General features: G+C 55.6%; 6 protein-coding genes across 6 annotated transcripts; 1 reads left to right on the top strand and 5 right to left on the bottom strand.

The window, feature by feature from the left end:
- Positions 1–810: 810 nt before the first annotated feature.
- On the bottom strand, positions 811–1,991 carry B0I36DRAFT_360448 (uncharacterized protein; the record flags this gene model as incomplete). Its single annotated transcript, XM_046158314.1, has 3 exons — positions 811–1,247; positions 1,304–1,340; positions 1,413–1,991. The coding sequence occupies 3 exons, from the start codon at positions 1,989–1,991 to the stop codon at positions 811–813; spliced, it is 1,053 nt and encodes a 350-aa protein (XP_046015089.1).
- Positions 1,992–2,544: 553 nt separating this feature from the next.
- On the bottom strand, positions 2,545–4,818 carry B0I36DRAFT_264082 (chaperonin Cpn60/TCP-1 family). Its single transcript, XM_046151178.1, has 4 exons — positions 4,612–4,818; positions 4,480–4,531; positions 3,756–4,411; positions 2,545–3,671 (listed from the first exon to the last, which is right to left on the bottom strand). The coding sequence occupies exons 1-4, from the start codon at positions 4,669–4,671 to the stop codon at positions 2,829–2,831; spliced, it is 1,611 nt and encodes a 536-aa protein (XP_046015088.1). The 5' UTR covers positions 4,672–4,818; the 3' UTR covers positions 2,545–2,828.
- A 599-nt stretch (positions 4,819–5,417) lies between these two features.
- On the top strand, positions 5,418–6,856 carry B0I36DRAFT_238765 (26S protease regulatory subunit 7; the record flags this gene model as incomplete). The annotated part of the gene is made up of 2 exons (XM_046149639.1): positions 5,418–5,533; positions 5,632–6,856. 2 exons carry the CDS (start codon positions 5,418–5,420, stop codon positions 6,854–6,856), a joined length of 1,341 nt encoding a protein of 446 aa, XP_046015087.1.
- An 859-nt stretch (positions 6,857–7,715) lies between these two features.
- Positions 7,716–8,549, bottom strand: B0I36DRAFT_360445 (uncharacterized protein; the record flags this gene model as incomplete). The annotated part of the gene is made up of 1 exon (XM_046158313.1): positions 7,716–8,549. The coding sequence occupies one exon, from the start codon at positions 8,547–8,549 to the stop codon at positions 7,716–7,718; it is 834 nt and encodes a 277-aa protein (XP_046015086.1).
- A 1,109-nt stretch (positions 8,550–9,658) lies between these two features.
- Positions 9,659–13,303, bottom strand: B0I36DRAFT_238920 (cortical protein marker for cell polarity-domain-containing protein; the record flags this gene model as incomplete). The annotated part of the gene is made up of 1 exon (XM_046149655.1): positions 9,659–13,303. The coding sequence occupies one exon, from the start codon at positions 13,301–13,303 to the stop codon at positions 9,659–9,661; it is 3,645 nt and encodes a 1,214-aa protein (XP_046015085.1).
- Positions 13,304–16,122: 2,819 nt separating this feature from the next.
- B0I36DRAFT_429223 (uncharacterized protein) lies at positions 16,123–17,726 on the bottom strand. Its single transcript, XM_046162493.1, has 2 exons — positions 17,026–17,726; positions 16,123–16,936 (listed from the first exon to the last, which is right to left on the bottom strand). Exons 1-2 carry the CDS (start codon positions 17,401–17,403, stop codon positions 16,499–16,501), a joined length of 816 nt encoding a protein of 271 aa, XP_046015084.1. The 5' UTR covers positions 17,404–17,726; the 3' UTR covers positions 16,123–16,498.
- Positions 17,727–17,881: the final 155 nt, after the last annotated feature.

The raw sequence follows: 17,881 nt of genomic DNA, 5'->3' as shown, positions 1-17,881 counted from the left end.
CCACAGCTCGCCCGCCACCATTCAGGAATGTGTACGCGGTCCAACGATACACAAAGCCCTGGGTTATAAACACGCTTTGTCCACACGACGTTGGCTTGGGCTACAATCGACCTGTGCCGTTCGTGTATGTAGCATCCCATGTCCGACCATGGCTCTAGGCTGTGCGAACGAGCGAACTGGCTGCGCGGCACTTGGTGATGGAGGCGGAGATCATATGGCATTCTGAGGGACCTTCTTGTACACGGCATTTATAGCACTATCTATACATGGGCGTTCTTTGGTTCATTTCTTGTTATTTCTGAAGCCACAGCAAGCAAGCAAGCAAGTATAATATATGTGGCGTCTCGCTTGATGTCGTTTGGCGTCTTTATGGATGACCATGTGCTTGGCCTCTCCGCCAGCAGCCTGACCTTGGCCCTGAAAGAAGGTGAACCAGCCCAAATCTCGTTTGGATTCATGGTAGAGGACACAGTTCACGGAAAATGTTCGAGGTTGCACCAGATTGTGCCAACATGACAAGGCATGTGGGGATTATATGATGTATTGCGACTGGTCTAGCTAGATTTGTGTGTTTTCATCGGTCATAACAAGACCAAGCAAGATTTCGAATGCTAATCATACAACTTTCTCCACTCTTATTTCTGCTGCTCCGTCTCTGTATTCGGATTATTGGTGTGGATTGACCGCCAACAAGAAGCCGGCGTTGTGTACCATTGCATTTCGATGTGGCCGATGATCATTATTCTTCCACACTTTCATACCCTTTTGGGAAGTCTTGTTTCTGGCAATTCGTGAGCAATGTAGACGATGTCAGTTCTTTCTGATTTTTCCCAGAGACTTCTTCGCCTCTTTCGCTGCTGCCTTCTCAGCAGCCTCTGCCTCAGCAATGGCGGCATTCTTAATGTCGATGCCTTTCTGGCCCCAAGTGCCTGGCTGGGTCCATGGCTGCAAACACAGCGCGCAGCGGAAGTTGTCCCGGGGGCACTCGAACACGCAGTAGTGGTTAAAGCAGCGTTGGTGAATATGGGCACCACAAGCTGTGCACTGAAGGGTTGTCGAGCCATCATCCGGTGAGCGAAAACACATTGGACAATCGTCACCAGCCAGGTGGTTGCGGTCTGCAGGCATGATGAGCTTCTGATCAGGTGGTCCTAGCACTGGCTCCAGAATATCTGCAAGATCTTCTTTGATGAAGCTCGTCTGAAACAGTAGCGGCGGCTGGACTCTTAGGACTAGAGCGAGCACGACTGCAAGTGTTGGTGGTTAACAATGTACATCAAGACCAACAAGAGATTCAACTTACAGATTGCATGCTTGCATGCTTGCCGGGGATTGAATTTCTGCGTCAAGGACAGGAGTACCGTGGTTAATTACTATCAGAGCATACTTAGGTAGGTTTGCGGGGAACTTACCGCGGCTGGGCAGTCACAACGGATGGCCTTGTCGATGAGCACGCTGTAAGTGTTTTTGCTTTCACTGTAGATGTTGAACCGTGCGGCATGCTTGCCGCCCATGCTCTCATCGAACCACTTGAGGAGATACATGCGATCCGCGTTCGCCTTTGCGAGGTTCTTTTGAAAAAGAGATGAAGCATCCTGCTGCCAGGCGGTGCGGCGTCGTTCCCCAGTCGCGCTTTTGTGGACGCCAACGACATCAGTCCTGGCGGCCAGGGCTGAGAAGTCCTTCTCCTTGTAGTCGGTCAGTCGCTGAACAATTTCTTCTCGTTTGCCACTCTGGGGCATGTCTCGCATGGCACACTGTTCCTTCAGTACCGGTGTCTCGAGAGCAGACCAGTCGATGCCGTCAGGCAGCGGTCCGAAGCCCACGGCATAAGTTCCCTTGCCCTTCTTGGTCAAGCGAGGAATATCAGAAGGGTAATTCAGTCGCTTCTTGGCCCGCTTGGCTTTGGACTTTGGCTCTGGCTTGGCTGGGCTGTCATCGCTGGCGGAGAGCGCATCTCCGCTGGCATGGTCGGACTCGTCATCAGACATGATGGCGAGGCTCTTGCCCATGCAGTGTTCGAACGATTGATGAGTGATTCTGCAGTGGTTGGTGAGTGATCAGTGAGGTATGACGAGGACGACCACGAGGTGGAAACGGCTGCTTGGACTCGACACAAATGCTTCAGACGATTGGATTGGGCAGCCGTGAAAGACGAAGGCAGAAGACGAAGCGAGGTCGGGAAGGTGGTTTGCGGATTCAGTTGGCAGAGAGCATTGCGGTGCCTCGCTGCGTTTGCACCTTCCACTTATTGTGATTTGGGCAGGCACGTATCGTGCTGATCGAGACTCGCACCTTCTGTCAGGTGCCTCGGACACCAGGCCCGCGCCCCTCCCACCCTCAAGGCAGGCACGTTTACACAGAGCCGGCAGGCACTGCTCACCTGTTTTGAGCATGCAACTGTATCATTCGCCTGTCAGTCTCATGGCTTGGACATCAGAGCCCAGGTTGGATTGCAGGCTTGATGTGCTCGGCTTCGTCACGGAAAACAGTCGTCAGCCTTCTGCAAGGATCACGACTTCGACAGGATGGAATGGCAGGTGTCAGGATATTCTCCACGGCAACGCGTAGAGGACTTCACAGTTGAACTTACTACCAATACCCCAGATGATCCTGCTCGGGCAAAGCACCGCAGCATCAACCCGTCTCATTGCTGAGTCGGAAACCTGCATTCCCAAGATCACATCTCTGCTAGACGAAATTGCTTTTCACATCATTTGTGTATCCTGTAACTGGTTTTCTACCTACAGTTTTGAATACATAGACAGGCCAGTCCCAAGCTGTGCGTTGGGCCAAGCCTCCCCTGGTCTTTTCCCGGGTATATCGAATTACCGTGTCAGCGCAATGTCGTCAATTCTGAGGATCATCTTGACTGTCTCCGCCGCCAGCTCGATGGCACTTGTGCTCACAAGTAGCGGCTGCAAGACATTCTCCTTGGAGATGTTGGTGTTGACGCCTCCACTCTTGATGCTCACACCGGCACTCTTCTCGCCCATCTCGTGTCTGTGGCGCAGCTCGGTGACGACCTTGATGCTGTTCAGGCCGGCATTCTCGGCGAGCGTCGTAGGAATCACCTCGAGCGCGTCGGCGAAAGCCTTCCAGCAAATAGCCTCGGTGCCCGTAAGCGAACGGGCCTGCTTGGACAGCTGGGCGGCAATCTCAATCTCCGGAGCACCACCACCAGCAATCAGAGCCTTCTTCTTGACCAAGCACCGAATGACACACAGGGCATCGTGGAGAGACCGCTCGGCCTCATCCAGGATCAAACTGTTGGCACCGCGGCACACAACGGACACAGTCTTGCCTGCCGACTTGGTGCCGGTCACCTTGACCATGCGGGCACCATTTGAATCCGCCTCCTCGACAAGATCGGCGTAGCCAAGCTTGTCTTCCGTGAAAGAGTCGATGTCCGCAATGGGCTTGCAGCCCGTCGACTTGCAGATGAACTCGACCTCGTCACGCTCGATATCCTTGACGGCAAGGATGCCGACCTTAGCAAGGAAGTGTAGCGAAAGATCGTTGACAGCATCGCGGAGGATGGACTTCTGGATAAGCAGGACTGTGCACTTGGCTTTTTTGATCTTCTTGACCATGTTGAGGAGGTATTGCCGTTCCTCCTTGACAATCTTGTCCATCTGTCGGTAGTCGTTGACCTGAATCGTGTTCTCCATCTATTCAGGGGTCAGAACCAGTAATCTTAGGGGGATATGCCTAGTTGAGGAAATATCGTCGCTGTTACGCGTCGTGGGACTTACATCAGGCTTAGGAGGGCTGAGCTGGAACTGGATGAGACCGATCCGAGCCTTCTCCATTCTGACAGGTCCACCAGCAGCCTTGATCACCGACTGGTTCAGAACCAAGCCATCAACAAGCTCACTGTCTTCTATCGTGCCGCCGACCTTCTTAACGATTCTGATGTTCTTGAGGTCGACATTGTCCGCCGTCTTGATATCGATCGTCTTGGTCACCGAGTTGACGGCCATGTGGCCAAGGAGACCAGAGTACTGGGACACAATCTTGGACGACAGAGAGGTGTTGGCAGCTTGCAGGAGGGCGGCAGTATCGGAGAGAGACACGGGCTGGGACATGTCGTGGAGGACTTGAACGGCGGCGGCGGCGGCACGCTGGAAGGACTCGGAAATGACGGAGGGATGGATTCCCTTGCCGAGGAGACGCTCAGCAGCACCAAGAAGAGCACCGCAGATGACGACGACCGACGTCGTGCCGTCTCCAGCCTCGACGTCCTGTGCCGCTGAGAGGTTGACCAGCATCTTAGCGGTAGGGTGCATAACAGACATGCCCTTGAGCATGGTGTTGCCGTCGTTGGTAATGATTGTTTCTCCCCTGCCGCTCCTGATCATCTTGTCCATACCCCTAGGGCCGAGGGAGGTTCGGATCGCGTCGGCAACGGCTGCAGACAGAGCAAGCTTAGCAAAAAGGGGTCTATCGAGGGGTCGCGAGGGCGGGGTTGAGGCATACCTCTGGCAGCGACAATATTGGAAGCTCGCACAGCCATAGGCTTCTCCTTATCCTACAGCACCAGGGAGGTTAGTATCGTGCATGCATAGTGTCGTGCTCGAAGAGGCCGGAACTTGGAAGTATGCCGCGTACCTTGAAGGTGGCATTGCTGCCGACGCCGGCACCGCCAGCAGATTGTGTTGCTGTGGCCATGCTGATGTGCACAAAGTCGTGATATGTGAGAGAGCGTCGATGTACGAAGGTTCGAGGAGGCTCGATGACTCCTTTGCGCGCTGTTGTACACGCCAAGAAAGGATCGCGATGTGTGGTGTGCCTGGGTCGACAGAAGGTGTCCACCGCCAACGGCCTAGATAGCTCCTGATTATTGAGCGCCCCGCGATGCTGTCGCCTGGCGATATTTTTTGAAGTTCACAGCCCAGAGCGGGCCAGGGGTTCTACGGTACTGGACAAGGACGGCGCAGGTACCCCTACGCCCCTTGGGGCAGCAAGTCTACCTCAGCTCCCGGGCAAGCTACCTGAATGCGGGCAGGCAGGTACGCGCTACACATGGCCCTGTATCGATAGCACTACGGCGCTGTGTTTGGTCTAGCGGCTCCAGGTGGGTGGCAGCAGCGACCTGTGCACCAAGCTGAGAGAGCATGTTAGGTAAGCACAGGCAGGCCCGCGTTGCGTATTGCGTCGTCCCGGCCGCCTTGTCGGGGAGCTCCCACCAGACAGCTCTCAGGTCTCGTCACGACCGACGCACCCCAGCCGACTCTATCAACAACTCCCATACAGCCCCCCAGACTCGACGATTTCCAACCCCGACCACGACGCATCAGCGGACTATTGGTTTCCTGTTTCCCTTGCCAACAGACTGCACAGCCTGAGAGTCCTGCGCCTCAGCTCGCCCTCAAGATGGTTTGTCCCCTGCCGTAGCGCCAGGAATGCCAAACATCATGACTAACTCATCATCGTTTCAGCCGTCCGCGACGGGTCAGAACTGGGAGAAGTACCAGAAGAACTTTGCCGATGATGAGGTAGAGGAGAAGAAGATTACCCCTCTCTCTGACGAGTACGTTCAGCTCCTCCTCGCAGGCATCACCAGTCAATCGCCGATCTCCCGCTCCCGTTGGATCCGACTTTCGCTAATGATGTTTACGAATTCCATAGGGATATCCAAGTCCTCAAGACTTACGGCGCCGCGCCCTACGGAACATCGATCAAGAACCTCGAGAAGCAGATCAAGGAGAAGCAACAAAGCGTAGATGAGAAGATTGGTGTAAAGGAATCAGACACCGGACTTGCGCCACCACATCTCTGGGATGTCGCCGCCGACCGCCAACGAATGTCCGAGGAGCAGCCCCTGCAGGTCGCTCGCTGTACGAAGATCATCGCCGACGAGAAGGACGAGTCTAAGAGCAAATACGTCATCAATGTCAAGCAGATCGCCAAGTTTGTTGTTCAGCTAGGCGAGCGGGTTTCACCTACGGATATCGAGGAGGGCATGCGGGTGGGAGTCGACCGCAACAAGTACCAGATCTTGCTACCTTTACCACCAAAGATCGATGCCAGTGTCACCATGATGACGGTCGAGGAGAAGCCAGATGTCACTTACGGAGATGTGGGTGGATGCAAGGAGCAGGTCGAAAAGCTCAGGGAAGTTGTTGAGATGCCTCTTTTATCGCCCGAGCGGTTCGTCAACCTGGGCATCGATCCACCCAAAGGCGCTCTTCTCTACGGCCCTCCCGGAACCGGCAAGACCCTCTGCGCCAGAGCTGTCGCCAACCGAACAGACGCCACATTCATCAGAGTCATCGGAAGCGAGCTGGTGCAGAAGTACGTTGGTGAGGGAGCCAGAATGGTGCGGGAGCTCTTCGAGATGGCCCGCACAAAGAAGGCTTGTATCATCTTCTTTGACGAGATCGATGCAATTGGCGGTGCCCGTTTCGATGACGGTGCTGGTGGAGACAACGAGGTACAGAGAACAATGTTGGAGCTTATCACACAACTCGACGGTTTCGACGCCCGCGGTAACATCAAGGTCATGTTCGCCACAAACAGACCTTCCACGTTGGATCCCGCGCTCATGCGTCCCGGCCGTATCGACCGCAAGATCGAGTTCTCCTTGCCCGACCTCGAGGGCAGAGCCAACATCCTGCGGATCCACGCGAAGAGCATGTCGGTCGAGCGGGACATCAGATGGGAGCTTATCTCGAGGCTGTGCCCGAACGCCACGGGTGCTGAGCTGCGAAGTGTCTGCACGGAGGCCGGCATGTTCGCCATCCGTGCCCGGAGGAAGGTCGCGTCGGAGAAGGATTTCCTGAGCGCGGTGGACAAGGTCATCAAGGGCAACCTCAAGTTCAACTCGACAGCCACATACATGCAGTACAACTAGAGCAACCTGATAGACTCGAACCCGAGGGCAATAGAGGATAATGCTTGCCGATTATACGAGCATATCTGATTCGATTGATGATGCTGATTAAATTGAGCTAAGGACCGTGCGGACTTCGATATTAGCATGCGTGAGCGAGTTGTGGTCCGCTTCATCGATATAATCGCCCCATTTGAATCCGCCCCAAACCCCGTAATTTCATTAACCGATCGGCCAGCATGCTGTGTTCACGTCTATTACTGCTCACCTCACTGCTCATTCATCAGGTAGCGACTATATACATGTTCGCCCTACTGCCATCTTACTGCCTCATCGTTGTATGAGTCCAATGTCTTCCCCCATATGATTCCTTGTCTTTGTGCTTGGGATGTCGTATCTGCTTTGACATGCAAAGCGGTCCGTCGGTTTGTGATTTCTTGAAGTGAGCTGGGTTTCGACTGCCCAGCCAAGGAGAAGAAAGCATTGGCCGCCAGATTATGATGGTAGCGGTGGGATCATATGAGCACCGGATGCCGTTCAAAGTGTGCCCAGTGGAAGAAGGTAATGCGGTGCCGACTTCTGGCATTTTCCCCGCGTGCTCGTGTGCTCTATTGATGGCGTGGTTGAAAAGATAATATGTGTCCCAGAACGCCGTTTAAAAGATGTGGAATATGCCGTATCATTAAGTCGTTCGTGTCGTGATATTGATGGTGGAAAATCTCTAAGGTGTGCTGAAAAATTGGGCCTCTTCAGCTGCGCTACCGCGATACCACTTGTGAAAAAGTATGTAGTCCCGCCTTCGTTCTGCGTGGCGGGTTGGTGTGGTAGAGCCTGCCCGTGCAGTGGGCAGGCGGTAAGTGTTAGAATGGAGCAGTGAGCTTCAAGCACCCTCTATCCTCGACAGACAGCCCAGGCACACGACCTCGCCTTCGCTGCCACGCTCGACGCAACAGCGACTGCAGATGACGTCCCTATGGCCACGAGCGCGCCACGAGCTTGCATGGCGGTTCTCGCGGCCCCCGCCTCTGGTGTCTGGTTGGTTTGGCCGTGTATCCTCGTTCTCCGGGTCGTCGGCATCCTTCATGGTAAATGACGAGCTCAGCACGCCGTCATCGTCCTGTGTTCGTTGGGCTGGCGACTTGGTGAGCCAGTTCTGGCACTGACGTATGCAGATATAGCAAGTTCGCTGGTTGCAACCCATGCAGTCGGCGAAGGAGTCGAGGTCAGATTTCTTGGTCGGTTTGCGGTGGCAGATGTGACACGGGCTCAGCATCACCGCGGAGTTGGCTCGTGAAGGCTCAGTTGGCCTCGCAAGGGACGGAGTAAGGTGTGGCGATAGGATGGGCGATGTCGAGACTGCGTGCGCCGACCCTAGGACTGGTTGCGAGTGGCTGCGAATCATGGTGTTGTGTATATTCTGCTGCTCGATGGGCGTCGGCGGCTGGCTTTCACACTCGTGGATGAGGCGAGACTTCTTGGTCGCGGGCAGCGGCGCCATCTTGCGGTGGACGTTCATGCTGGCCCATGACGGTGAGGAGTAACCGAGGTCGTCGTGATTCAAGCCGAGATGCAAAGGCGACGGCTGATGGGCCTGCGTGCCATCCAAGCCTTGGGAAAGGACGGCCTGTGACGAGCTGCCAGGCGCGGCGTCTGTGGCGATGCTGGGTGAGTCGTTGTCGCCGTCTTGACGCCTCCTCTTCTTCGACGGGACCATGGTTGGCGACAGGGTTATGACAGAGGGCATGGTTCGCGTGGTGCCGTCGTCTGTCTGAGGAGGCGGTGGACGGTCGATTTAAGGAGGATCGGTAGCTCTCTGATGGGCCGCGAAGGTCGGATCGGCGCTGAGCCTGAGGCTGTCAGAGCACGGCGGGTCGTAGGGGAGTCTGCAATCCAGCAATGCGACGCAGCCAGGGAAGTTGTCGTCATGGAGTGTAGTCTGCCCCTGGGCTGTTTAGCAGTGGTTGTTGGATGCAGGCCCAGGCAAGCACAGGGCAACGGTCAGTGCAAGTGCCCGAGGCACAGCGTTCTTGCATGCCCCAGGGTGCCGATGGCGGGTGGCCAGCCAGCCTCTCCACTAAACACATCCAGGTGACCACTAGACTAGCGTAGCCTTCTCCTTAAGAGGTGCATGTCCCGCCTTCTTCCACATTCTGCACCAGAGCTTCATACTGCTGAAGCAACAAGTTGCCAGGCTGTCCAACATAATCACCCAATTACATGCTCACAAATCGCTTGTCCAGATCATCATCACAGAGAGATTCATGTCAATATTTGGCCTATCTACAATGTCCTCAAAGCACCTCTCAACACATAACTCTAGGCTACCCGGAGCATCTTCTCGGTCTCCAGGTCCCTCAGGCCTGATGTAGCAAGTACACGCTTCAGAATACAGCTCAGCAGATGCCCAGATTTTGGCGTCCGCTTGTCGATACCTGCGGCCCGGCAGCAAATCATTCGTTGTGGAGGTAGGACAGATCGAGTCGAAGTAATATGAACAAATAAACATTATGAGATGCGAGCACTGTCGTTGTGACCAGTCGGGGGTGCTGCGTTGTGCGTCAAGGAAAGCTGCTGGCGCATCAGTCGCCCGTTTTGTTAGGTCGGCGCAAAATCTGACATCTCCGTGTGATGCGGGAAGTTCCTGGCTAAAAAGATAGCGACCCTTTTTGCCCCTCCCGTCGTGATCCGGGCCACATATCTCGGGGGTATCCAAACGCCTGTATTGCAATGCAAAATCCGAAAGAGCGAAAGAAGAAGAAATCGACATCAAAGAAATCCCTTGGGGAAAGGGGAGGTTTGTTTTTCAAAGGCTTGGCCTTGTTTCTACACATGCGGTGCACCTGGCCGTCCCTTGTTCAGGGAGTCAAGGAGTTCGTGTGGTGGGATGCGTTGCATGCCGTTTCCGCGGTCCAGCATAGATGTGGGCGCAGGGATATATCCCTCACGCTTCTTGCGGTACCGATCGAGTGCAAGACCAGCCACCACAATGATGAGCATTAACCCAAGTGAGATGGCGAGGGCAATGAGAACAATGAAACCCAGAGGCATGCCAGATTCTGACGAAGTGAAAAACTTCGAAGGGTTCTCCACAAACAGCTTCGAGACGTGTCCAGCCTTGCCATCGGCGTTCGTTGAAAGTATGAAAGGCTTTAGTGATGTTCCGTCAAATAACGCCACGGATGCGGTACCAAAACCCGGGATGCCAATGGACCCCGTAAGCATCAGGACCTGGTTCGCAGGGATGCTTGTGGTATCGTCGTGGTCGCTGGAGAGCCTATACATCTGCATGCTGCGAATGACTGTATTGTCTTCGAAGGAGACTGGCGCTTTCGTCCACGCCTGTCCATCAAATTTCATGAGGAACGATCGGGTCTCGGACTCGGCTCCTGCAATCCAGAGCTGGTTGCCATCACCGGTTGCAATAGTAATGGCATCAACCGGGCCTGGGATGTCTGCAGAGCCTGGATAAGTGGACCAAGTCGAGCTTGATGCATCGAAGGACGCTAGGTATTGGGTTGTGCCGTTGATGGTAAACTGTCCGCCAGCCACAAGAACAGTGTTGCTGGACCAGATCATGGAGCGTGTCTCGCCTGCGAGAGAGAAGCCTGGTCGGCTCCATTGATTCGTAGATGTGCTGAAGACACAAACAGCAGGGCAGGGCAATGATCCAGCAGAAGCAAAAGCGCCGCCGACGAAAACGTCAGTCGTATCCGGGCGGACCAGGATGGACGAGACTGTGACTCCGCCACCGGACAGGGCAGGTGGTTGCCTTCCGAAGGACTTGGAGGGCAGGTTGTATGACAGCACACCGGTGACAATCGAGCCGCCGATGGTGCCGTTCATCTTGCCACCCGCGAAAAGAAAGTCACCCTGTGTAGCAAGTGCCAAAAAGGTCGAGTCGCTAGAGATCCCCTGGGGTAAGCCCGTCACAGCATCATCATCTGCGCCGTCAACAATGACGAGGTTTTGAACGTTAGAGCCATCAGTGGCCTTGGCTGTGAAGTGGCCGCCAAGGATGGTGAGATTGCTGCCTTGGTCAGTCTTGTAGAAGGTTCCAGCCATGACACCGTAGGTATTGTTCACACTTTCAAGGACGCTAGCACGCTGTAAGCGACTGTTGCTAGAGGCTGTCGAGTTGGGTAGAATGTTGACAGGGAAGCTGGAAATGGATGATGTGAAGGAGGCGATGCCGTTCGCACGGAGGGCTTGTGCGGACAAAGAACCAGCATAGAGATTGATGCCGTTCTCCAAGCCTAACAGAGAGGCCGAGAGGGTCCCGCGGAGGAGGGGGGCTGCACCTTGAGCGTTCTGCAGCCAGTTGTTCTGGGATTTCACCCACACAGCAAAGCCGTCGACCTGGGTCTCGCCATTATTTCCGAAGGCGAGTAGTTTCTGGAAATCGCCACTCAGCGTGATGACATCTTCCGAAATACCGCTCATGTTGAATACCATGGGAACAATCTTCTTGACGAGGCCGTCCACACCACCACCCAGAGGCGACCACGACTTTGCCGTAGTGTCGTACACTGCGATGCGGTTGAGATTATTGGTAGAGCCATCCTCAGTGCCAGTGAACGCACCACCGGCATAGAGCTTGCCATCTTCCGCGAGGAACAAACTCGTGACAGCGTTGTTAAGTCCTCCACCTCCAACACTGACCGGGTTCTGCGCGTTGCTGCTGATCGCGGCAAGATGGCTGTCGCCGTTCGAGGAGAAGTTGCCTCCAATGTAAGTGACATCGCCCGTGGTTGTAAGTGCGGATACTGCAGAATTGCGAGCGAATGTTGTAGACAGCTTCACAAACTGCGAACTCTGCACATCCTGATCGTTGATTGTAGCCTGAGCAGGGTCGTACTCGAACAGACCATTGAGTCCCGATGAGGTCGAGTTATTAAGCCAGAAGGCGATCGCCTGCGCAACAACTACCTGGCTGTTCGCACCTTGCTGGAGAGATTGGTTGGGGACCGGCCTGAGCGTGACGCTAGGGCGGAATGAACCTGAGACCGGATCAGCGGGACCGGCGGCAATCTGGTCATATTTGTCAAAGTCGTTGGTTTGGAAGAGCGTGATCGTTGTCGGATCTTCATTCTCCTTCAGCCTGGTAATGACCTCTACTTGTCCACGGCTGAGGCATGTACCGTCAACGATACATCCTGGAGTATACATGACAACGTCGTACGAGCCCGACTCAGAGACGGGAGGGAAGAAGACCACTTCTGGCAGGCCCGATGCCTGAGACGGTGTGATGTCGGCAGAGAGATATTTCGAGTTACTCTGGCCAGAGGCTGTTACCCGCCAGGGACCAGTGGCCGTGGCTCTGGCAGGGGCCGTGGTGTTGGAACAAGCAGGCGTGTTGAAATCGTTGACAGCATGAGCTACCAAAGCATCCTGGAAAACCTGGACGCCGTCCAAGCCGGCACCTTTACCGAACCATTCCAAGATATCCAGACGCAATGCATTCATGCGAACTGGGTTAACAAAGAAAAAATCTTGGTACTCGACTTTGGGGTCATTGCTGAGAGGGCATTCACTAGTGCAGCTTGTGTTCTGGCCTGACGCGGGGTCGATGTATGTGAAGTTCATGATACCGTTCAGTGGTAAGGCGGTCATCCTCCAAGTCTTGGTGCCACGGTCAGGCTGCCTTGTGTTACGGAGGCGAAGTTTTGTAGGGATAAATCCAAACCCGAATTCAGCGCGCCAAGCTCCGGGGGTGTTGTCGAGCAGCAGCCACGACCTACCAGCGCCGGTTTCGTCGTTGGTGTTGCAAATGACGTTGCTTGCATTGCTGAGTCCTGGGGCTGTCGATGACTGGAAACCTTGCACAACTGCGGTAGACAGGTTGATGGGCTCGGAATCCGGTGTAGCCGTGGTGCTCGTGTTTCCGAGTCCTGTAAATTTGCCTCCAAAGACAATATGCCCATTTGGGGCCTTTGTAATTGACGAGACTGGCCCGTTGAAGCCAGCGAAGGGCAAGCTCGCCCAGTTGCCACTTGACACCCATGTGATGGCGTTTGTGGAATCAGCTGCTCTAAAGCTGCCTCCAACGTACACCATGCCGGCGTCGTTGTCGCAAAGAAGACTTGTGATCTCTCCGGAGATGCCAGCAAGCGGTGACAGAGAGCCGGTGGTGAGGTCCAGTGCAGCGACAGCAGGAGACTCTGTTCCATTGACGCTGGTGAAGTTTCCGCCGATGATAGCAGAGGTGCCGAATATGCACATTGCTTGGACTGTTGCATCGGTCGAAGCGATACTGTGGAAAAGTCCGTTGGGTAGCGACGTCAGCAGGGCGTCTGCCCCATTGGAGCTTGGCAGCGTTTCCGTTTGTCCCTCAAATTGGTACAATGACAAGCCGGCAAAGTCTCCTGCGATGCCCATTCGACCCAACTCTGCAGTATCGAGGGCAGGCGTCGGGATTGGATTTGGCGAAAAGAGGCTGCCGTGCGTGGCCGACACAATGGCTGACAACATTACTAGGCCGGTTCGGATTGTCGAGGTCCGGCCGGGTGAAGGCGCGGCCGCGCGGCCAAGCTTTTGCCGCATGGTGAATGCCTGTTGAGATTATTATCGTGATCGAAGTGGTGATTAAGTAGGCAGGTGGCAGTGCGCGTGGCGCGCGAATCTCCGTCCGCAAGCTCGCCGTGTGCGCAGCTGCTCGGCAATATCCTCCGGCGTGTCCTTCAGATATTGTCCATAACCCAAGCCGAATACTGAACGTGTTGATAGAGAGGCGTCAATTGTCGGGCGTTCGCAAAGTTTTTGCTCCTTCTAGGGCGCAGGTCTCGACGTGAATCAGTGTTTGGGCGCCTTGTGGTCGAAGTGCTCGAAGTGCGCGAAATTGCTTGGCGAGAAAGCGGTCTAAACAGTGCGTCGCGTCCGAAACGAGTGGCGGAGGTTGTGATGGAAGTCGAGAATTGAAGAGCGGTTGGGCGGAAAGGAATGGAACGACAGCAGACGAAACAGCCTTGCCGACGGTGGAGGAGGGGGAACTCCTTGTGGTCTGGAGCAGGACGTCAGTCGAACTGGCAGCCGTGTGGGAGGTCGCGGCATGGGAGAGAGAGGAAAAGGGTGAGAAGGGGGGACGGGCAGCGTAGCGGGTGACTGGCTGGCTGGTCTGGGCGGCCGTTGGCTGGTGCTCCGTCTGGGACCCATGAGCACCTAGTCCCACTCGCTCTCACAATCCCTTGTCCACCCTGGGCACGAGCACGGGTACCTGGACTTCTGGAGCCATCCTGCACCGCACCCCATGTCCACAGGCTCTTTTTCCCTGACCTCGCTAGCCTCCTGGGGGCAAGCGTCTCTTGGCCGCGTGGGCTGTGAGCTGTGAGCTGGCCGACACGGAGGCGGAGGCGTCTTGGGAAGCCCCCGGTGGGAGCTGCAAGGTTTACGCCACGGACGTCGATGAGATCGATGCTGAAACGTGCCCGCCCAAGCGAGCCCTTTCGCAGCTGCCATGAAGATCCGCCGGCTCGGGGAAGAAACACGCATGCCATGGTGCGCGAGGCTTCACGGACGCCTGCATCTGCCACCGTGCATCGCAACAGACTGCCACTTGGAAGCACGCTGCTACGGTCAATGTTCGGGCAGAATTGAGTGTCGATGCAATTGGTTGAATGTGGTGGGCATGCGTCATGGGTGCAGCCAGGCCGATCGTGATGCGACTAAACAAGATTACCACTCCAAGCACCTGCAAGGTCATGGCCGGCACCAACGGTGGTCACACCCGGCGCCACGTCTAGTCGCAGAAACCCTATTGTGGTAACAAGAGGAAAACAACATGCTTACTTGCTCTTTTCTGAAAGCAGACGTCGAATCAATGTGGGACAGGCACCAATGTCGGACCTGGCGTCACTGAGTCGAGTCGGGGCAGCGCACTGCTTCGGCAGTTATGGGTGCCGTGTCAGAGAACAGGGTAAGTCTGCAAGGTGTGTCGTGCGACTGCCGGACCGCGGGCGGTTATGATGCGTGGTCTTGTGAAACGTCGAGATCTCGGGGGTGAAAGTAATCGTGAGAATGTGCTGTCTAGTGCTTTCGGTGTGCAAGCCTGCGTTATTATGTAGCACGGCCCGTCAGGCTTGTGGGAACGAAGGGAAGGGGAAGGAGCGATGAGTATTTTGTTGCTTCCAGACAACGGGTCATCTGGACAACATCTCGTTCTTACTCGGGACGATGGCTCGCGAAACAACGTCAAATGCTATTATTAAACGTTGCGACAGGAAGGAGAAAACGGGTGTCTGGACTTCAACAACGCTGCATTCCGCTGTGGCCATTTAGACCTGGAAATCTCCGGACCACGTGAGCCTTCCAACTTCACAATGTCGGAATATTCGGGCCACCCGATCACGTTGATTCCCTTTCGAATCTCGAAGCACGCAGATAGTAGAATTCGCCTCCCTAAATTCCCCGTGTACCGCGACCATCTCGAGTCGCGAATCAGATGTTCTCGTCACAAAAGAAGGGCCATCTGAGACTAGCACAATACAGCCCGGTTTCCTTCCGGCGCAGGCATGCACAGGGGACTGAAACCCCTGGTGCTCACCCTTCCGGGGACACCCGCACACGACTTGTGCTCCGATATGCATGCAAGCTGGGCGCACAAAGGCAGTAGCCATTTATACCCCTGGTAGCAAGAGTGTCTCGAGCGTTGCCTCTCTGTCAGCCACGCTGACTCCGTCGCATGGGCCCTTCGCGCGCGTGTCAGGGGTTGATAGCAGGCAGGCCGCCTTATCTTTCCAGCTGCGTCTGGTCAGAAAGAATGTCGTCCATCTTTCAGAGGGGTATTGGTTATCCCGTGTTTGATAATACAACAAGGAAGTAAGCCTCAGCGACATTTGGTGATTGCGACATACTTTCTGATACCCATGCAGGCAAGTTCCAGGCGGAGGGGCATGTACAGACTCGTGCCTCTGTGGATTGACCTATGGCGCACTATACATGTAGCGCACTTGCATACCTTAGGTAGCTACAGAGTACGATGATCATGCGTTGTCAATCAACTTGCGCGATTCATCGGGCTGTGTTACCGCGGTGACTCGCTGCGCGACAGGGAGATCCCCAGGAGTTCCCCAAGAGATCTGAGCCCCGCGTGGAATGCGCGTCGCGTCAGAAGCGGCTAACAAGTGGAATGCAGGCACCGTCTAGTGTCGCAGCTTGATCATAGACAGGCATATGCGCGTGTTCGCAAGCATCAGCTCAGGTAATTAGTGGTCTCACTATAAAGCAGGATTGTCGCCCAAGACAAAGTGCCATCACAGAATCAGGCGTGACTGTCAGACCATGTGGGTCTGTGCACGAAGCGTCTGAATGGGTGCTTGCATGAACGACAATTACCTGTCAAGGCTTCTCACTTGAGGCCGGCGGGCACAAACTGCTTCATTGCTCGCGCTTAAATTCATTAATTCATAATCGTCGTCTATGTAAGGCATTGCTCATAATACATGTAGGCCACGGTTCCCACGCACCGCTCACAATCACGGGCTTCAAAGCGCCATCTCACCATGCTGCTGAAGCTTGGGTGACGTGAACGACCCTGACTTATCTCCCCCTGACAAAGTGAGATATTTTGTTTCGACGGAAATAGCTGCGGCCACATTCCATACGCCAGGGCTAGTGCTTGATCTCCACAATGCGAGGGCCCACGCATGTTGTCAGGACTCTTCACTGCGCTCACACAACTGGCGGGACTGGCGGCTGACTCTCCTTGGCGGCGTCCTCGGCTATCATGCGGTTCTTGTAGTCGCGCGGGCTCTCAAAGTCGGCAGGCTTGCCACTCCACATCCCCAGCTTGCGCTCTTTGGCAAAGGCCTCCGCGGCCTTGTACTTTGCCTCGAGGCCGCCGAACTCGGCGCCTGTCTTGGCCTCGTATGTCGTCGCGAGACCACGCTTCAGCATCTCGAGTCCCACGTCGCGCTTGATGAACCACTTCCGGGTGAACACGGTCGCTACAATGCGGTCATACTGGTCCCGCCGGTATATCTTGGCGCGAACCCGGCGGCCGTTGATGTAGCTGGTGAGCCAGGCCAGAGCCTCGGCCGAGTATGGCTGCGAAGGACGGCCAAAGTGCGCACCTTCCGGAGCGTCGATGCCGGCGATGCGGATTGGTATCTGTAGTCATCCAGGTAGCATGTCAGTCTCTCTGCGTGCCCGAGCGTCGTGGTAAACCCCATCTTTCCCAGGTGGACATTCGCACGTACCGTCTTGTTCTTCAGCTTGGTCTTCTTGGTCGGCACCCTACGCAGCCAACCCCAGCCCGTTATACGCCCACCAGGCGTGTGATATAGGTGAAAGTTGTCGCCATCGCCAACGCTGGTCACGCGGCCAAAAAGGGACCGCTTTCTGTAGTAGTCTGGGCGGACATAGCTGGTCCCGGGGATGCGGCGCATGTAGGAGCGGTAGATGTGGAGGGAGAAGACGACGGTGGACGTCACGAGGAGGGTTGGCACCCAGTTTCTGGGCTCCTTGTAGTGGTCCCAGTCAATGGCATTGAGGCTGTCAGTCCAGCTCACGGGGATCCGGCGCTCCTCGACCTTTGGCTTTTCCTTCTCGGTCCAGCCGGACCAGGGCCACCGCATCTTTGAGCTCTCAGCGGGCGGGCTCGAGCCTCGCGTGTCGAGAAGAGGGGATGGTGCGGGGTGGGCTCTTTCTCACGACGCCGCCAGGTTGAAGGCGGGCTCGCGGGGTTGTCACTGGGGAAGAGGCACGAGGCTGGGGAGGTAAATCTCTCGCTGGCAACCATCTGCACAGGACCAAAAAAAAAGTTGCAGGGTGCCGAGCACAAAATATCAAGGGTTTGGCCGGCTCGGAGCGCGGTGAGCCGCTGCTCCAGCCCCGCCAATTGTGACTGACTGCCAGCGATAGCGATCGGAGAGGCGGTCTGGGAAGGTCGATTGTGCAGGTGCGGCGTCGGTGCAAGTCATCCAAGCGGGCCCCCGGCACGGGAAAAGCTGGAGCTCAAGAGCCGGCCGCCCTGCCTGTGCTGCTCGTTGCACGGAGGACACCCAAGTGGTGGGTGGGTGGGGGTTTCTTTCCGGCGGCTTGGACAGCCACTTG

This window comes from Microdochium trichocladiopsis, assembly GCF_020744255.1.
Source record: "Microdochium trichocladiopsis strain MPI-CAGE-CH-0230 chromosome Unknown B0I36scaffold_3, whole genome shotgun sequence".
Lineage (NCBI taxonomy): Eukaryota > Fungi > Ascomycota > Sordariomycetes > Xylariales > Microdochiaceae > Microdochium > Microdochium trichocladiopsis.
Note: the sequence above shows the minus strand (reverse complement) of the source record. Positions and strands in the feature narration are given on the sequence as shown.

Bases quoted from the DNA above. Each gene is read 5' to 3' on its own strand.
- B0I36DRAFT_429223 (XM_046162493.1), bottom strand. From the start codon at position 17,403: ATGCGGTGGCCCTGGTCCGGCTGGACCGAGAAGGAAAAGCCAAAGGTC. The intron at 16,937-17,025 runs GTACGTGCGAAT...GGATGACTACAG, and splicing joins CCAAGCTGAAGAACAAGACG to ATACCAATCCGCATCGCCGG.
- B0I36DRAFT_264082 (XM_046151178.1), bottom strand. From the start codon at position 4,671: ATGGCCACAGCAACACAATCTGCTGGCGGTGCCGGCGTCGGCAGCAAT. The intron at 4,412-4,479 runs GTATGCCTCAAC...CTCTGTCTGCAG, and splicing joins CAATATTGTCGCTGCCAGAG to CCGTTGCCGACGCGATCCGA. The intron at 3,672-3,755 runs GTAAGTCCCACG...ACCCCTGAATAG, and splicing joins TCAGCCCTCCTAAGCCTGAT to ATGGAGAACACGATTCAGGT.